Source organism: Parasteatoda tepidariorum, chromosome 1 (assembly GCF_982258835.1).
Source record: "Parasteatoda tepidariorum strain Cologne lab strain chromosome 1, Ptep-v5.0, whole genome shotgun sequence".
Lineage (NCBI taxonomy): Eukaryota > Metazoa > Arthropoda > Arachnida > Araneae > Theridiidae > Parasteatoda > Parasteatoda tepidariorum.
The window spans coordinates 46,672,860-46,686,094 of record NC_141755.1 but is presented as its reverse complement, the minus strand read 5'-3'; the positions used below and the strand labels follow the sequence as shown (position 1 = coordinate 46,686,094).

At 29.2% G+C, this 13,235-nt stretch overlaps 1 protein-coding gene across 1 annotated transcript in view; it reads right to left on the bottom strand.

Annotated features, from left to right (window-relative positions):
- The window catches only part of LOC107441330 (cyclic nucleotide-gated channel alpha-3), a 107,781-nt gene that overhangs the window by 17,619 nt on the left and 76,927 nt on the right, over positions 1-13,235 (bottom strand). Inside the window, exons 4-5 of the mRNA XM_016054546.5 lie at positions 7,288-7,499; positions 4,700-5,052 (exon numbers count right to left, since the gene is read on the bottom strand). Coding sequence (XP_015910032.3) covers positions 4,700-5,052; positions 7,288-7,499 — 565 coding nt within the window. The remainder of the gene's footprint in view (positions 1-4,699; positions 5,053-7,287; positions 7,500-13,235) is intronic.

Here is a 13,235-nt window from a genome sequence, read left to right as displayed (position 1 = left end):
GAATATATATATTCACGTCATCTTGCAATTATATATGACAAACAATCCTGACACAGGACTATTTATTTATTTATTTATTTGAAATTCCAAAGCAAATATCATACCAGAGAAAAACGTCATACGACTTTCTTCCTACTTAAAAAATTTTTTTTTAATGATTTGTCTTAACAATGAATATTATTTGCTTTCGGATTTTTAAAGAAAACAATAAAATTTTTAAAAAAAATGTGGAAAAATAAAATTTAAGCAGTTTTATGTGTAGGGTGTAGGGTTTTTCTCATCTTGTTCCAGTTTTATTTATCAGGCTTTAAATCGAAATTGGAAACGGAAAATAAAAATATTTAAATATTCAATAGATAAAGAGAAATATTCACATTTTTAAGAAATGTTAAATTACAACAGTATTGATCGGATCAATTTTTTATCCTCTATCAGCAGTATTTATAATTTCAGCATTAAAATTTTAAAAAATTAATACTTTAAATTTAAAAAAATTATTCATGAAAAAAGCTTTCACTATGTTACTTAGCACAAAGTTATTAACACAATTTGACCATCCTATAAAATCACGATTAAAAAAAAACTACAAAAATTACGCTGAAATTTTTTTCTCACCAATGCTACGGAAATAAATTGTCCCATTCTTAGAAATATATGCTTTGTTTAATTAAAGTTTTTATTACTGAAAATAATAAAATATTATAGAAATTTTTAACGAAGCTTTTTTTAAGAATAATTTTTTTGTTGCATTTTTATTGCTAAAAATGTAAATGGTAGTTACTTTTTTTGTATTAAGATAAAAATTATCATTATTTATGCAAATTATAGTTGGTCTATGAAGGTTTTTTCAAATGATTTACATGACATGAGAGAGGGAAAAGGAGTGAGAAAATGCGTAACGGATTTGGTGTTTGAATTCTGCTCTACATAATCAGTCATATATAATGGTTATCATATAAGAAAAAAATAAAATGGTAAATTTAAAGTAGAAAAGGGGGAAAAAAAACACCTTTCCGAGCTGATATAATGCCTCCATCATGTTATTGTTTGGAATTAGCAGTTCTTCGGTCATTTTTATTTATTTATTTTAAGTATATTAAACTACAATATACATAACTTTTGTGTAATAAAAGCAAAAGATGTGAAATTAATTTCAATAAAATAAAGACAAAGATGATCTTAAAGAACCAATATTAAAATGTATCTCCTAAAAGTCAAAGGAATGATCGAAAATACAAAATCAAATTTTTTATTTCAACGTACTTTATTTATTATTTTTTATTGACTGTGATTTTTTAAAAAAAATTAAAGGTTGATTTTTTATTTCTGAATCAAAATAAGCTTGTTAAAAGCAAAAAGAATTCGAAATATTATTTTACAATTAAAAAAATAAAAAAATTCCTAACATAAATTGATAACAAAATCCATACACAATAAACAGTAAAATCATGACCTAATCCACTATATAAATGAATTTGATATACGAACATAATAAAAACATTTACTATGCGAACAACTATATAAAACAATTCTAACATTACATAATTATTAAAGCATTAAATAATTTTATGAAATGAAAACATTTGCTTACCTCTTTCGAAATTTATTATACTTTCTATTGTTGTTCAACGAGAAGCTTCATTAAGAATTTGAATTATTGATGGATGACACGATTTAGGTTAAAAAGAACTGTTGCAACTAATTTATCAAACTGATGTAAAAAAACAACAACAAAAATCAACCAAATAATTTAAAACAAATAAACAAAATAAAAAAAATTATGCTTTAATTTAAAATCAATAGCTTAAATTATGTAATTAAATGAGCTAAAAAAGAAAATTCAACAGAGAGCGTTAAAAGTCTCATCACAAAATGACCAGAGAAAAATGTCAAGAAGATTCTTCCCCTGTTTAGATCCCTTAAAAGCCTAAAACATATGTTTTCTCAGAAAATCTAGATAATTGCTTGTTTGAGACAATTTATGACGAGATATCCAAATAAGATATGGCTTTGTGGATATCTGACATTTTAAAAAGAGGTCAAAGGAGCAAAGGGCCATAAAAATGAAAATTAAAGAAGCAAAAGTACTTTTTCCCATAGAATAACATGAGGTGGCTGTTTTTGAGGAGTCAAATAACTGTCTTTGTGGGGGGTTTGGCCACCAGAATTATATGGTGGGTGGAAATTCCAAGGTGGGTGGAAAGGAAATTCTTGAAAGTCAAGGGATTCTTTGAAACCAATTTTTATCAGTGGGAGGATGCATTTTATTACTCTTTCCAGGGAAGGGTAAAAGAAATGAAATTATTTCAGTTTTCTAAACATTTAATATATTTTATATGCAATGCGTTTTTAAGAAGTATTTTGTTTTTAAAAAAAAAATGTTTCTCGTTTAATTACGTATAAAGAAAGTTATCATATGTAAAAAGAAGTCTTTGTCTTAAGAAAAAAACAGTTTCTTTTTTCTAAAATTACCAATTAAACTGAATTTTATTTTCACGAATGTCTAAATTTCAGAAGGGGCAAAAGACGTTATTCGCCCTTCAATAAAATTTGTGATTTTGAAAATTGCTTTAAAGTAGAAATAAATAGTACTTGTTTCTAAAATTACCAATTTAACTTAACTTTATTTTCACGAATTGCTAAATTTCAGAAAGGGCGAAGCACATTATTCGTCCCCTCAATTTAAATTCACTATTAAATAAAGTTTTTGATTTCGAAAATAACTTAAAAGTAGAAAGAATGTTTTTTTTTTTCTTTTTCTAAAGTTATCAATTTAACTTGACATTATTTTAACGAATGGCTAAATTTCAGAAGGAGCGAAGCATATTATTCGCCGCCCTTCGATTAAATTTCAGAGGAAAATGAAATTTTATACTTTAAAAATAGTTTCACTGTAGAAAAAAATAAGACTTTTTTAAAAGTTACCAATTTAATTTGGCTTCATTCTCATGAATGTCTAAATTTCATAAGGGACTAAGCACACTATTCGCCCCCTCAATTAAATTTCAGAATAAATAGTGTTTTCTTTTTTTTAAAAAAAAACAACTTTGAAGTTGAAAAAAAGTTTTTTTTTTCTAAAATTACCCATTTAACTTAACTTTATTTTCACGAATGGCACATTGTTCGCCCCCTCAACTTAAAGTCTCAGTAAAATAAAAATTTTGATTTCGAAAATAATTTTAAAGTAGAAAAAGAAATGGTTCCTTTTTTTTTTTTTTAACTTGACCTCATAGTCACTAATGTCTAAATTTCAAAAGGGGCTAAGCACACTATTCGCTCCCTCAATTAAATATCAGGAGAAAATAATGCTTTGTTTTTTTTAATTTAAAAAAGTTCCTTTTTTTTCTAAAACTACCAACCTAACTTTATCTTCACGAATGGCTAATTTTGGAAGGGGCGAAGCACATCATTCGCCCCTCAATTAAATTAAATTAATTTTTTAATTCGACCCCTCAATTTAGTTGGAAAAAAAAATAAGGTTTGTTTTCTCTCTAAGTTTACTAATGTATAATTTGACTTCATTTTTGTGAATGTCTAAATTTCAGAAGGGGCGAAACGCATTATTCGCCCCCTCAATTAAATTAAATTAATTTAGCTCTCGCCCTCTCAATTTAGTTGGGGAAAAAAGGCTATTTTTCTTCTAAGTTTACTAATTTAAATTGACTTCATATTTGTGAATGTCTAAATTTCAGAAGGGGTGAAACGCATTATTCGCCCTTTTATTAAATATCAGAGGAAAATAAAGTTTTCTTTTTGAAAAATAGCTCCTAAGTTGAAAAAAAGATCCTTGTCTTTATATTCATTATAACCTATTACTTTAATTTCAGAGGAAAATAGCTTCAAAGTTCAATTTAAAATGTTGTTTTTTTTTCTAATAATTAACTTTTTTACTATTTTTTTATTGGAATTTTACTTGATTTTATTTTCTCGAATGTTTAAATTTCAGGAGGGGTGAAACATCTTATTTGCCCCCTAACTAAATTTCGGAGAGGACGACTGCCCCCCCCCCCGCGGCTGGCACGCCACTGGGACTCAACGATTTGCACTTCTGTTCTTGCCCAATGTCCAAGAATCCCCCGTAGGCTCTGGGCTCTTCTTGAGTAGGCCCGGATGAATGACAGCTCTAATCACCGGTATCATTTGATGCCTATTTGCAGTAATTCGATGCCACAGAGAAGAGAGAGATCGACCCCTCCTCGCGCCCTTCAAGCAAGTGATAACAAAAGCAAACATGATCTTGAATTGCTTTAGAAAATTTGGATTTTGTTGACTTGAAAAGGACTTTGATTCGAAAGGCTTTATGTTCATTTTTTTCAGAAATGCCAAAATTTCATTTTGTCCTATTTCGATTGGGCTCTAGTGAAAATCTGGGGATCTAGGGGGGGGGGGGCCTAGGCCCCTTCGGCCCTCCCCTATGGGCGCCCATGACCGTATAAATAACCGGTGAACTCTACTAATTTTATTGAAACGCGTTACAATTACGGGCTCTGTTTTTTTTCTCTCTCCAAAGAACTGGGCTGGCTTCATAAACTAATGGTAAATTTTACTAATTTAACTGAACTTCATTAGAATTACGAGAAAGGTTTTTGTTCTTAAACATGCCGTATAAAATAATGGCCGAACCTTCGAATTTTGGAGAAATTTCTTAGAATGTTTAGCAGTTATTACTGCTGCTGGCAGTTGAAATTAAAATACAAACCCAAGAGTCTGTACCAAATCCAATGGCGTAACTCATTGCAAAGAAGAAGCAGGCATTCCAGTGAATGATAACTAAGATATAAAAAATAAGTTTTCCTATACGAAATGCATATGGGAAGTTTGTTCTGGTTTCGGTTCTGTCGAAAAACTCCAACATTCTTGGAAACCTGAAGAGTCGATTGAGACGCACGATGACAGAGCAGGGAACTTGGTGATCACATCCTGTACCCGTTACAATGTACAGTAGGTCAGTCGGGATGACGCTTATGAGATCTAGTTTGAAAGGGAGAGAAGACGTATAGTTTTTTAAAAGTTTCTTTCTGTCACGAACTAAGAGACCTTGTTCTAAATATCCTGTAAAAAGAAAACCATTTTTAAAATTATAATACAACATTAAAAAAATTTTTTAATTTTTTTTTAATAAATGATATTTGTTCAAAAATGCATTTCATATTACAGTTTACAGCTCTTCACACATTTTTAAAAGAAGCAAACGAAGCTCAAATTTTATTTTTATTGTTATTTAAGTCTTGCTGTTATGTACTTTGTAATTGGAGTTTTCCATTTCTGGCTATTAATTTAACTTTAAATCTAACATCATCTGAGTCAGCCCAACGATTTTTAAGATGAAAGGGACGTTATAAAATTTTTAAAATTTAAAAAGAGTGATTCTTTTTTAAAGGCACAAGAAGAACGATACATGTTTTGTCATAATAAAATGCAAAGCACTGTGTTAATATGGTGATGTAGTTGAAAAGCAATTCAAAAGCTCTTTGCTATTGTCACCAGGTCCCACAGTGGACTGATAGTAAGACACGAGCATCACTGACAGTGGTCAATAAGCGGGTAGTTGACCTCTTGGATCTGTCTTATTCATTAAACAGTTCTGCTGTGAAGTGCTCGACGACAGGCTACCAAGTCACGGGGCTTATCCGTACTGCGGATGATCAAAATTGTGATTGCATGTTTTCTGATCATATCCAGCAATGTTTCTCAGACCTTTTGAGAAGTTTTAGTGCAACGTAAATAAAGTACTATTATAATTGTCACTAGCTTTTTTAAAATGAGTCAGTCAATGAATTAATGTTTTTACAGTGAGCCAATGGGAGATATCTTCAGCATTCTCTTTTTAGCCCGAATTACTTGAGGTTTGCTACAATCCACCTATGTGCCTTTAGGCACATTAGAAAGGCTTGAAGTGTTACCCAATCAGCATAAATTCTAGATTAACAGCAGTGAGCCTGTTTTTATGTCATAAAGTGTTTTTGGGGGAAATATCACTGTAAAATCTAAAATTATACTTGTAAAAAAAAGCAAATGGACTGTGTTTGTCAAAGTGTCATAGCAGCTTACTATGTGCAAAAAAAGTAAAAAATAAAGCTATATTTAAAACTTACAGAAGGCCGATAGACATTTTTCTAGACATTAATAAAGCTGTATTATTGTATTATTGTCCTTGTGTATTATTTTCAGCTTACATCTAGTTTACAGGACAAAATCCATATGATAATTCACTAAATTTAATTATATGAATATTAATTACAATAATTTATTAAAGATTTATTCTTAATATCCGTCTCCATTTCATTTAAAAAAAACAGAAGCTTGTCCTTTTTGTGGTTGGTTTGGTATAGTGGAAGAGCTGTTGATGGCTTCAACTTCATGTGGTAGTCCATGAATCGCTTGACTAGCATCACTTGCCAAGTTAGGTAAGTATCTGTACTGAATTTAAGGACAACAGTTAAGTTTTTAACAGAAGTTTCTAAGCTTCTAACCCAATTATATGATCGTTTTAACCCAGTTAAAATTAATGACGATTCTAATGCTTTTAATCAAAAGTTTGACTTTTCTTAGACAATATTTGATTTGAAAAAACTTTATTTCTGTAATGCCTATTTGGATTGGCCACTTTTTCAAGGTATTACATTTGGTTTAGAAAAATAAAGTTAAAAAATGAAGCACCGTAGTATCTAGGCTCACTGCAGCCAGCCTAAAAGTGTCCGAATGTTTAAGAAATACTGGGAACTTTTTTTGATTAGCTTGGCTAAATGACAGAAGTGCTTGGAAAAGAGCTGGATTTTTCGAATTGATATGCGAAGTACGCATATGATTAACGCTAGAACTACTGCTTGAATGATGGTTGTTCGAGATGATTTTTTATATATTGCGTTAAGTATATTATTTGAGGCTATTTACTGAATTTATATACCATACCATACTATAGATTAATGTACCATAACCATACTATAGATGTTTAAATGTTTGAATAAGTTTTAGATTTGTTTTTAACACCGTCAGTACAAGAATTATAAACTGTGAAAAGGTTTTTATAAGTTTATTTTAGAAATATTTGGATCCAAATAGTTGTTATAGAAGATTCTTTTTTAAATTTTATTGAGAATTTTTCATTTGTTTGTTATAAAATGTATGCATTCATTTCTAAAAATGTTGTTATACATGTATTGATCATTTTGTATTCGAGATTAATTTTATTTGTTTTTATAGAAATGAAATAAAGTAATAGCCTTATTTCTGCAGTTTTAAATTATCATTTAAATGTTAAATCATATATGATATAATGACACTCACCAGTTCGACAATGTACGATAATATCCATTAAATATATAGTATCACAGAGGTAATCCATGAAATACCAAAGATGTGGACAGAGATTTTGCAGCTCCCAGAATACACTTCGGCCTACAATGATAATGATGTTATAAAGAACTGCTACAGATATAACTGCAAGCCATCGATAATAGAGATGCGCTGCTGGATCTAGCACTAGAGATCTGGCCAACCTTCAATAAAAATACAATATTAGTTTCATTTCTACTCTACGTACAGAGAGTATTTAAAGGAAAAAAAAATAACGAAATACTTAAGAAATTTGAAAAAATGTAAAATATAGAAAATGCCATTTTTATATCACATTTTTTTAGTATTGTTCCCAGAAATGTATACTTTAATTTTTTTCGGAATTTCTTCAAGATGGCAGTAAAACACTCAGAAATATTTCATTGCTTACATGGAAATCGGGGTGTTTTCCAATAAAAACGCTCTTATGAGATTCCTGTATCAGGGGGAAAAACCTTTTATGGTAAATATTTTCAACTACTTTAGTAATAAAAGTGTAATGGATAGAAAGAAGCAAACTCAAATAAAGCTCGTTTTTTTCTATCCATTGAAAAAATTATATTAGATGCATAAAAATTAGATCCATAGAGTTTCTTTTTTCTTTTTCAGAATGTCAAAATGCTAACAAATAATGGAAGGATTACTTCCAAACTGCGATATCTTAAGCAGACCTGCCATCATTTGTTTGCCTTTTGGTATTTTGAATGAAAATAAATTTAGCATTTAGCCGGCCAGGTGGCCGAGCGGTTAGCGTGCCTGACTGCGAAGCCATAGGCTGCGGGTTCGAATCCCGCTCTGGGCATGGATGTTTCTCCCTCTCTCTTTGTGTTGTCCTCTGTTGTGTGTGTGTATGATGTGTGAATGTGGCCCACCCTATAAATGGGTTTGTGGCAGTGTGGCGTGGGCAATGTTGCTCGCCTCCGTGACTTTGGTTCACAGGTGCCTACTGGCCAACGCGAAATGAGCAACAATTCCGGCATAGTATAGGCAAAGAATCAAATTCAGTGCCTGTCATTGGAAAAAAAAATTAGCATTTGAAATCTCATGGTTTTATATTTGGTATATTTGAGCTCAATTTTTTTTCTCCATCTTTCAAATTTTAAATGACTACATTAAGAGAAAAAATATGGTCAAAATTAACTATGGTTATGCGTTAATTCAACGCCCGCCTTTCATCATACACAATCTGTCGAGGGACAATCCACCCTGAACACAATTCACCGCAGTGATAATTCATCGTGAGCACAACTCACCGCAAAAGCAATTCCTCGTAGGCATCATTCGTCGCTAGCACAGCTCATAGTGGGCAAAATTCATCGTGAGCGCAATTCATCTTAGGCACAATTCGTCTTGGCAAAAATTCTTCTTGGACACAGTTCGTCGCTACGAAAATTTCAATTGGGCACAAATCGTAGTGGGAGTAACTTATTGTAACGACAATTCGTAGTGGGTAAAGCTCGTCGTAGCAATAATACGTCATGAGTACAATTTCTTGAGGTTTTGATGGAAAATTACATCGAAAAATGTACCTTACATTTTCAAATAGTTCCATATAGAGATGAAAAAAAAATTGTGTAATAACCAAAGAAAAAGAAAAGAAGAGAAAAAAAGGGAAGAAATGGGACTAACTTGAATAACTTTTAATTTAATGATCGGATTTTCACTTTCCAAGACTCAATCTTAATGTTTCGAAAGGGGGACTTCAATAATGAGATATTTTAAATTACGAAATCAGACGCGAAAAAGCACTTTTTCTGAAAAAAAAAACAAATCTTTTTACGTCTACGTTTTTCGTACGTTTTGCGTACTTCGCTATATTTCGTGAACTTTTTAAATGAATTAATACATCTTTGCCCACAATTTTAAAATTCGTTTGTCCAAAGATAATTCCATGAAAAAAATGATTTTTACTAAATCATTATTACTTTTCTATAATTTTACTATTTTTAATATTAACCACTTATTAATTATGAATAAGGCATACAATATTTCACATCAAGATATAAAATTTCAAAGAATGCAAGCTTACATGGCAAAGTACAAAATTTGAACAAAATAGGTGGAATAGTTTCTGAGAAAATGAATTTTGAAATTAAGACGTTTTAAAGATATTTTTATTCAGAGAAAGTACTTTTTTTGTGTCTGATTTTTAGCTTAAAGTATCGTCTGCACTAATTAATTAGCATATTTGAGGTTAACCTATTGAACCATTCAGATTGCGTTCTAGCACGTGTAGATACCATCATTAGATCAAAAAATATGCAGGGTGGTGCATAAGTACATGTCAAAAGAAGTATTTTCTATACACTTTTATATTTTGAATTATTAATTTCATTGGCAGTCTCATTCGTTTCAACGCGAAAAAATGCATGCCACTTATGTCACATAGATGCCACTTATTTGAATTGCAAGACTAGGGTCTATTTACTGTAATATTCCGTACTCATGAGTCTTACAAATTCACTCATAACACTCATTCACTCACAATTCACTCATTTGAAAGTTCTAAGATTAGAAGAGAAATACGTGTCCTAAATGAGAGAGAGAGTCGTTTTAATATTATAGAGCTTAATAAAAAAAGATGAGAGTGCAACATTCTGAATTAAATAAGAAAATGAGTTAATTTCATGAAAATAATAATTCAAAAGCAAAATAATCTTTTTTTTTGGGTTGCGTAATTTTTGAGGAGAAATAATGTTTCAACTTAATCAATTTCACAGAACAAAGCTCACAGTAAAATCATTTAAGTTACATATATTTTTAAAAAATATTGATATTTAATAACTAAATAATTAGAGTAATTTGCATTTTAGTAAACTTTCTCACTAGGGATAAAACTGAAATTTAAATGAAACATTTTTATATTTTATTCAACAATACAAAAGTCCTTGAAAAAAGGATGTACATTTAAAAAATGCACATATTTATTCTTAAGACTTCTCTTAATACCTCTATAAAAATACTGCTACATAATTCTCTTCTTTTAAAACAATTTACATTTACAAAGCAATTTAGACCACTTAACCCAAGGTAAATATGTCCAAAAAAATGCTTGATAAAAAGAGTTTATACATCAATGGACCATTGATTAATCATTATTATCCATCTTTGTTAGCAGTTGAGTGTTGACATAAATGGCGTATTTCGTTGCTCCAATTTATTTTGGCGTGTCCAGTTCTTAAATCGCGATGAAAAGAGATTCTAATGTCTTCCTGATGAGGGTTATCCAAGCACACACCCTTCTAATGTAAACTTTCAGAGTCACCAAGTTGAATCGATGTTAATTTACGCACCATTATTCTTAGAGAAGTGGACTTAGGAAAGGTGGTGATACTTCACAATTTGTCGTGAAGCGGAAGTTTGTTAGCTTTCATTTAAAACTCAACAATTTCGAAATGTAGAATCAGTGTAAGATAGTTGTGTATGATTTGATAGTGTATGGCTTACTAAGAAGTCTTTCTGGCCAAAACTTACTTTTGAATAGATAGTGTAACTTAAGCTTTCCATTTTTACAAAATTTTTAACCTTTTTTTTTTTTTTATTCGAGAAAAATAAAGATTATTTCCAATTAATTGTTAAAGGAAAATATAGATATTTATATGTTATTTAATTATATATTTTCATATGTTATTAAATATTTTGATGAATGATGAATTTTTTGTACCTTCAAACTTTATTTTTAAGATTGAAAAAATAAAAGGGCATTTCACATAAAGTAATATTTTGTATAAGCAATATTATTTTATTAAAGAAGGGACAGTTATTCTGCTTTGAATAATAATGATGACGTTTTCGAAGATGTTGATAATTATTTATATAATTATCAACATCTTAATATTATATAATTAATAGATGTTGATAGTAAAGTAGGTAAAATTAGGTTATTATGGTTTTATTGTAGTTTTGAAAATCAATTTCAAATCCATGGGATTTTATTATTCATTAAGTGTATATAAGACATATAAATTTTGAAAATCACCAGCTTTTCTCATTAATTAAGAAATAATGTGTTTAATTTTCGTTCAAATCTTAATTTGAATGGAAAATACGGCTAGTTTAATTGCTTTCTCATATTAAATAACTAAATGATTTCAAAAGTTGTGAAGTTTCTCTTCTTCAACATTTAAAAAGTTATGTTTCAAAAATTATTTGTTTGAAATATATCTATATCTTTTACCTTATTTTGCTTTTAGAAAATTCGTATAGATTAAAAATAAAATTTTAAATTATACATATTTTAAAAATATTACAAAAAATTAAATAAAGTTTAGTTTAAATGTTATTAAAATTACTTTAATATTTTGATAGCATATGCTGAAACAAAATTAAAGCATAATTATTTTTTATTAAATAAGAAAACATTGAAGTATAGCATTTTTAGTTATATTAAAAAAATGAAAACGTAATTTTTAAAAACTTTTTTGAATTTAGTAAAAAAGGACACACAGGAAATTTTGTTAGCATTTTTGCTTTTCTTTGCAAGATGAAACAGAATAAAAAGTCATAACAATACAGATAACTTTAAAAAGGCCAAAAATATGTTTCATATTGCCCATAAGTATATTTAAAGCTAAAGTAATTTTTTTTATGGATTTCGGTCTTTTTATTATTGTAATTGGTTGTTTTCTGATCTTTCCTTTACACTAATACGATTATTTGTTAAAATTATGATTATTATTATTATTAATACGCAAATACATTTAACTACTTTAAGCAAAGTGCAAGAGGTTTTTATCTTATTTCGGGACAGATTTTCATTTTTATACATTTCATATCTTTGCAATTTGCAATGGCGTATTATTTGTGATTTTCTTTATTGATTGTCAAGTTTAATTTATTATTTTGTAGAACAAGTCTTTATTATTTTTGCCAAAATCATATTTTTTGTCTGGATGTAGAAATGATATATTTATTTTACGAAGTGCCAAAAAACGTGTTATTTAACAATTTAGTAATATACTATTATGTTAACAATTTCATTTAAATAATTTGTCAAAATTATGTAAGAAAAGCAATTAATGGTACTTTTAATATAAATAGTTGAAATTGCAACTTTTCACTGCTGTAATTTTTAATGAAGGCCCGTAAATGGTTATTAACATATATGGAACAATTCGAAATAAATGTAGGCCTTGAAGCCTAGGAACATAATCAAAACGAAGATGACAGTAGAATTTCGGCTGTTTCTTTAAAAAATGGAACAAATTGACAAGAAAAAAGTGTCAGATTAGCATTTGAGACTTGAAAATGATAAAGAAGAAGCATCTTTCGTATTTCGTTGCAAAGTTTTACATGCATTATTGATCGCAAAGTTTAACGCAATTTACTCGAAACTAGTTTTCTCTTACTTGCTGTCTCTAATTAGGGCAGATTTCACCCGATTTGTTTGAAATTTTGATGCTTCAAAATCGATGTAGTTTTCGTTGCACATAGAGATTTTTAAATTGCGTTGACTGGTTTTGAGCAATCCACAAAAATTCAACTTATTTTTTGTATTTTTTTTGATTTTTTCTTAAAACACCGCTATTTTGAGAAAATTTAATTAAAAAAAAATCCCACATCCAGCGAAAACTACATTAATGTAATTAAAGAAATACTAAAGCAGTCACGTTTCTGATTACGCAGGGAAACAATTTTTTTCCCTTCTTTTCCATTGTATGAGATTTTTTAATAGATTTTAGATATTTTCGTATTGCTCATGAAAAGTACTGATATTGCAAGATGTAGATATTAAAGGAAATTATTAAGTCATACATTTCAAAAAGAAAAAAAAAGATATTAAGTACTAAACTCTAAAATATTTTAGAGCTATATTACGGTCATTTACGGGCAAAAGATGTTCCAGTTCAAATGCAAAACTACTGACCGTAAATTAATGTTTGGAGAAATTATCCTCACTT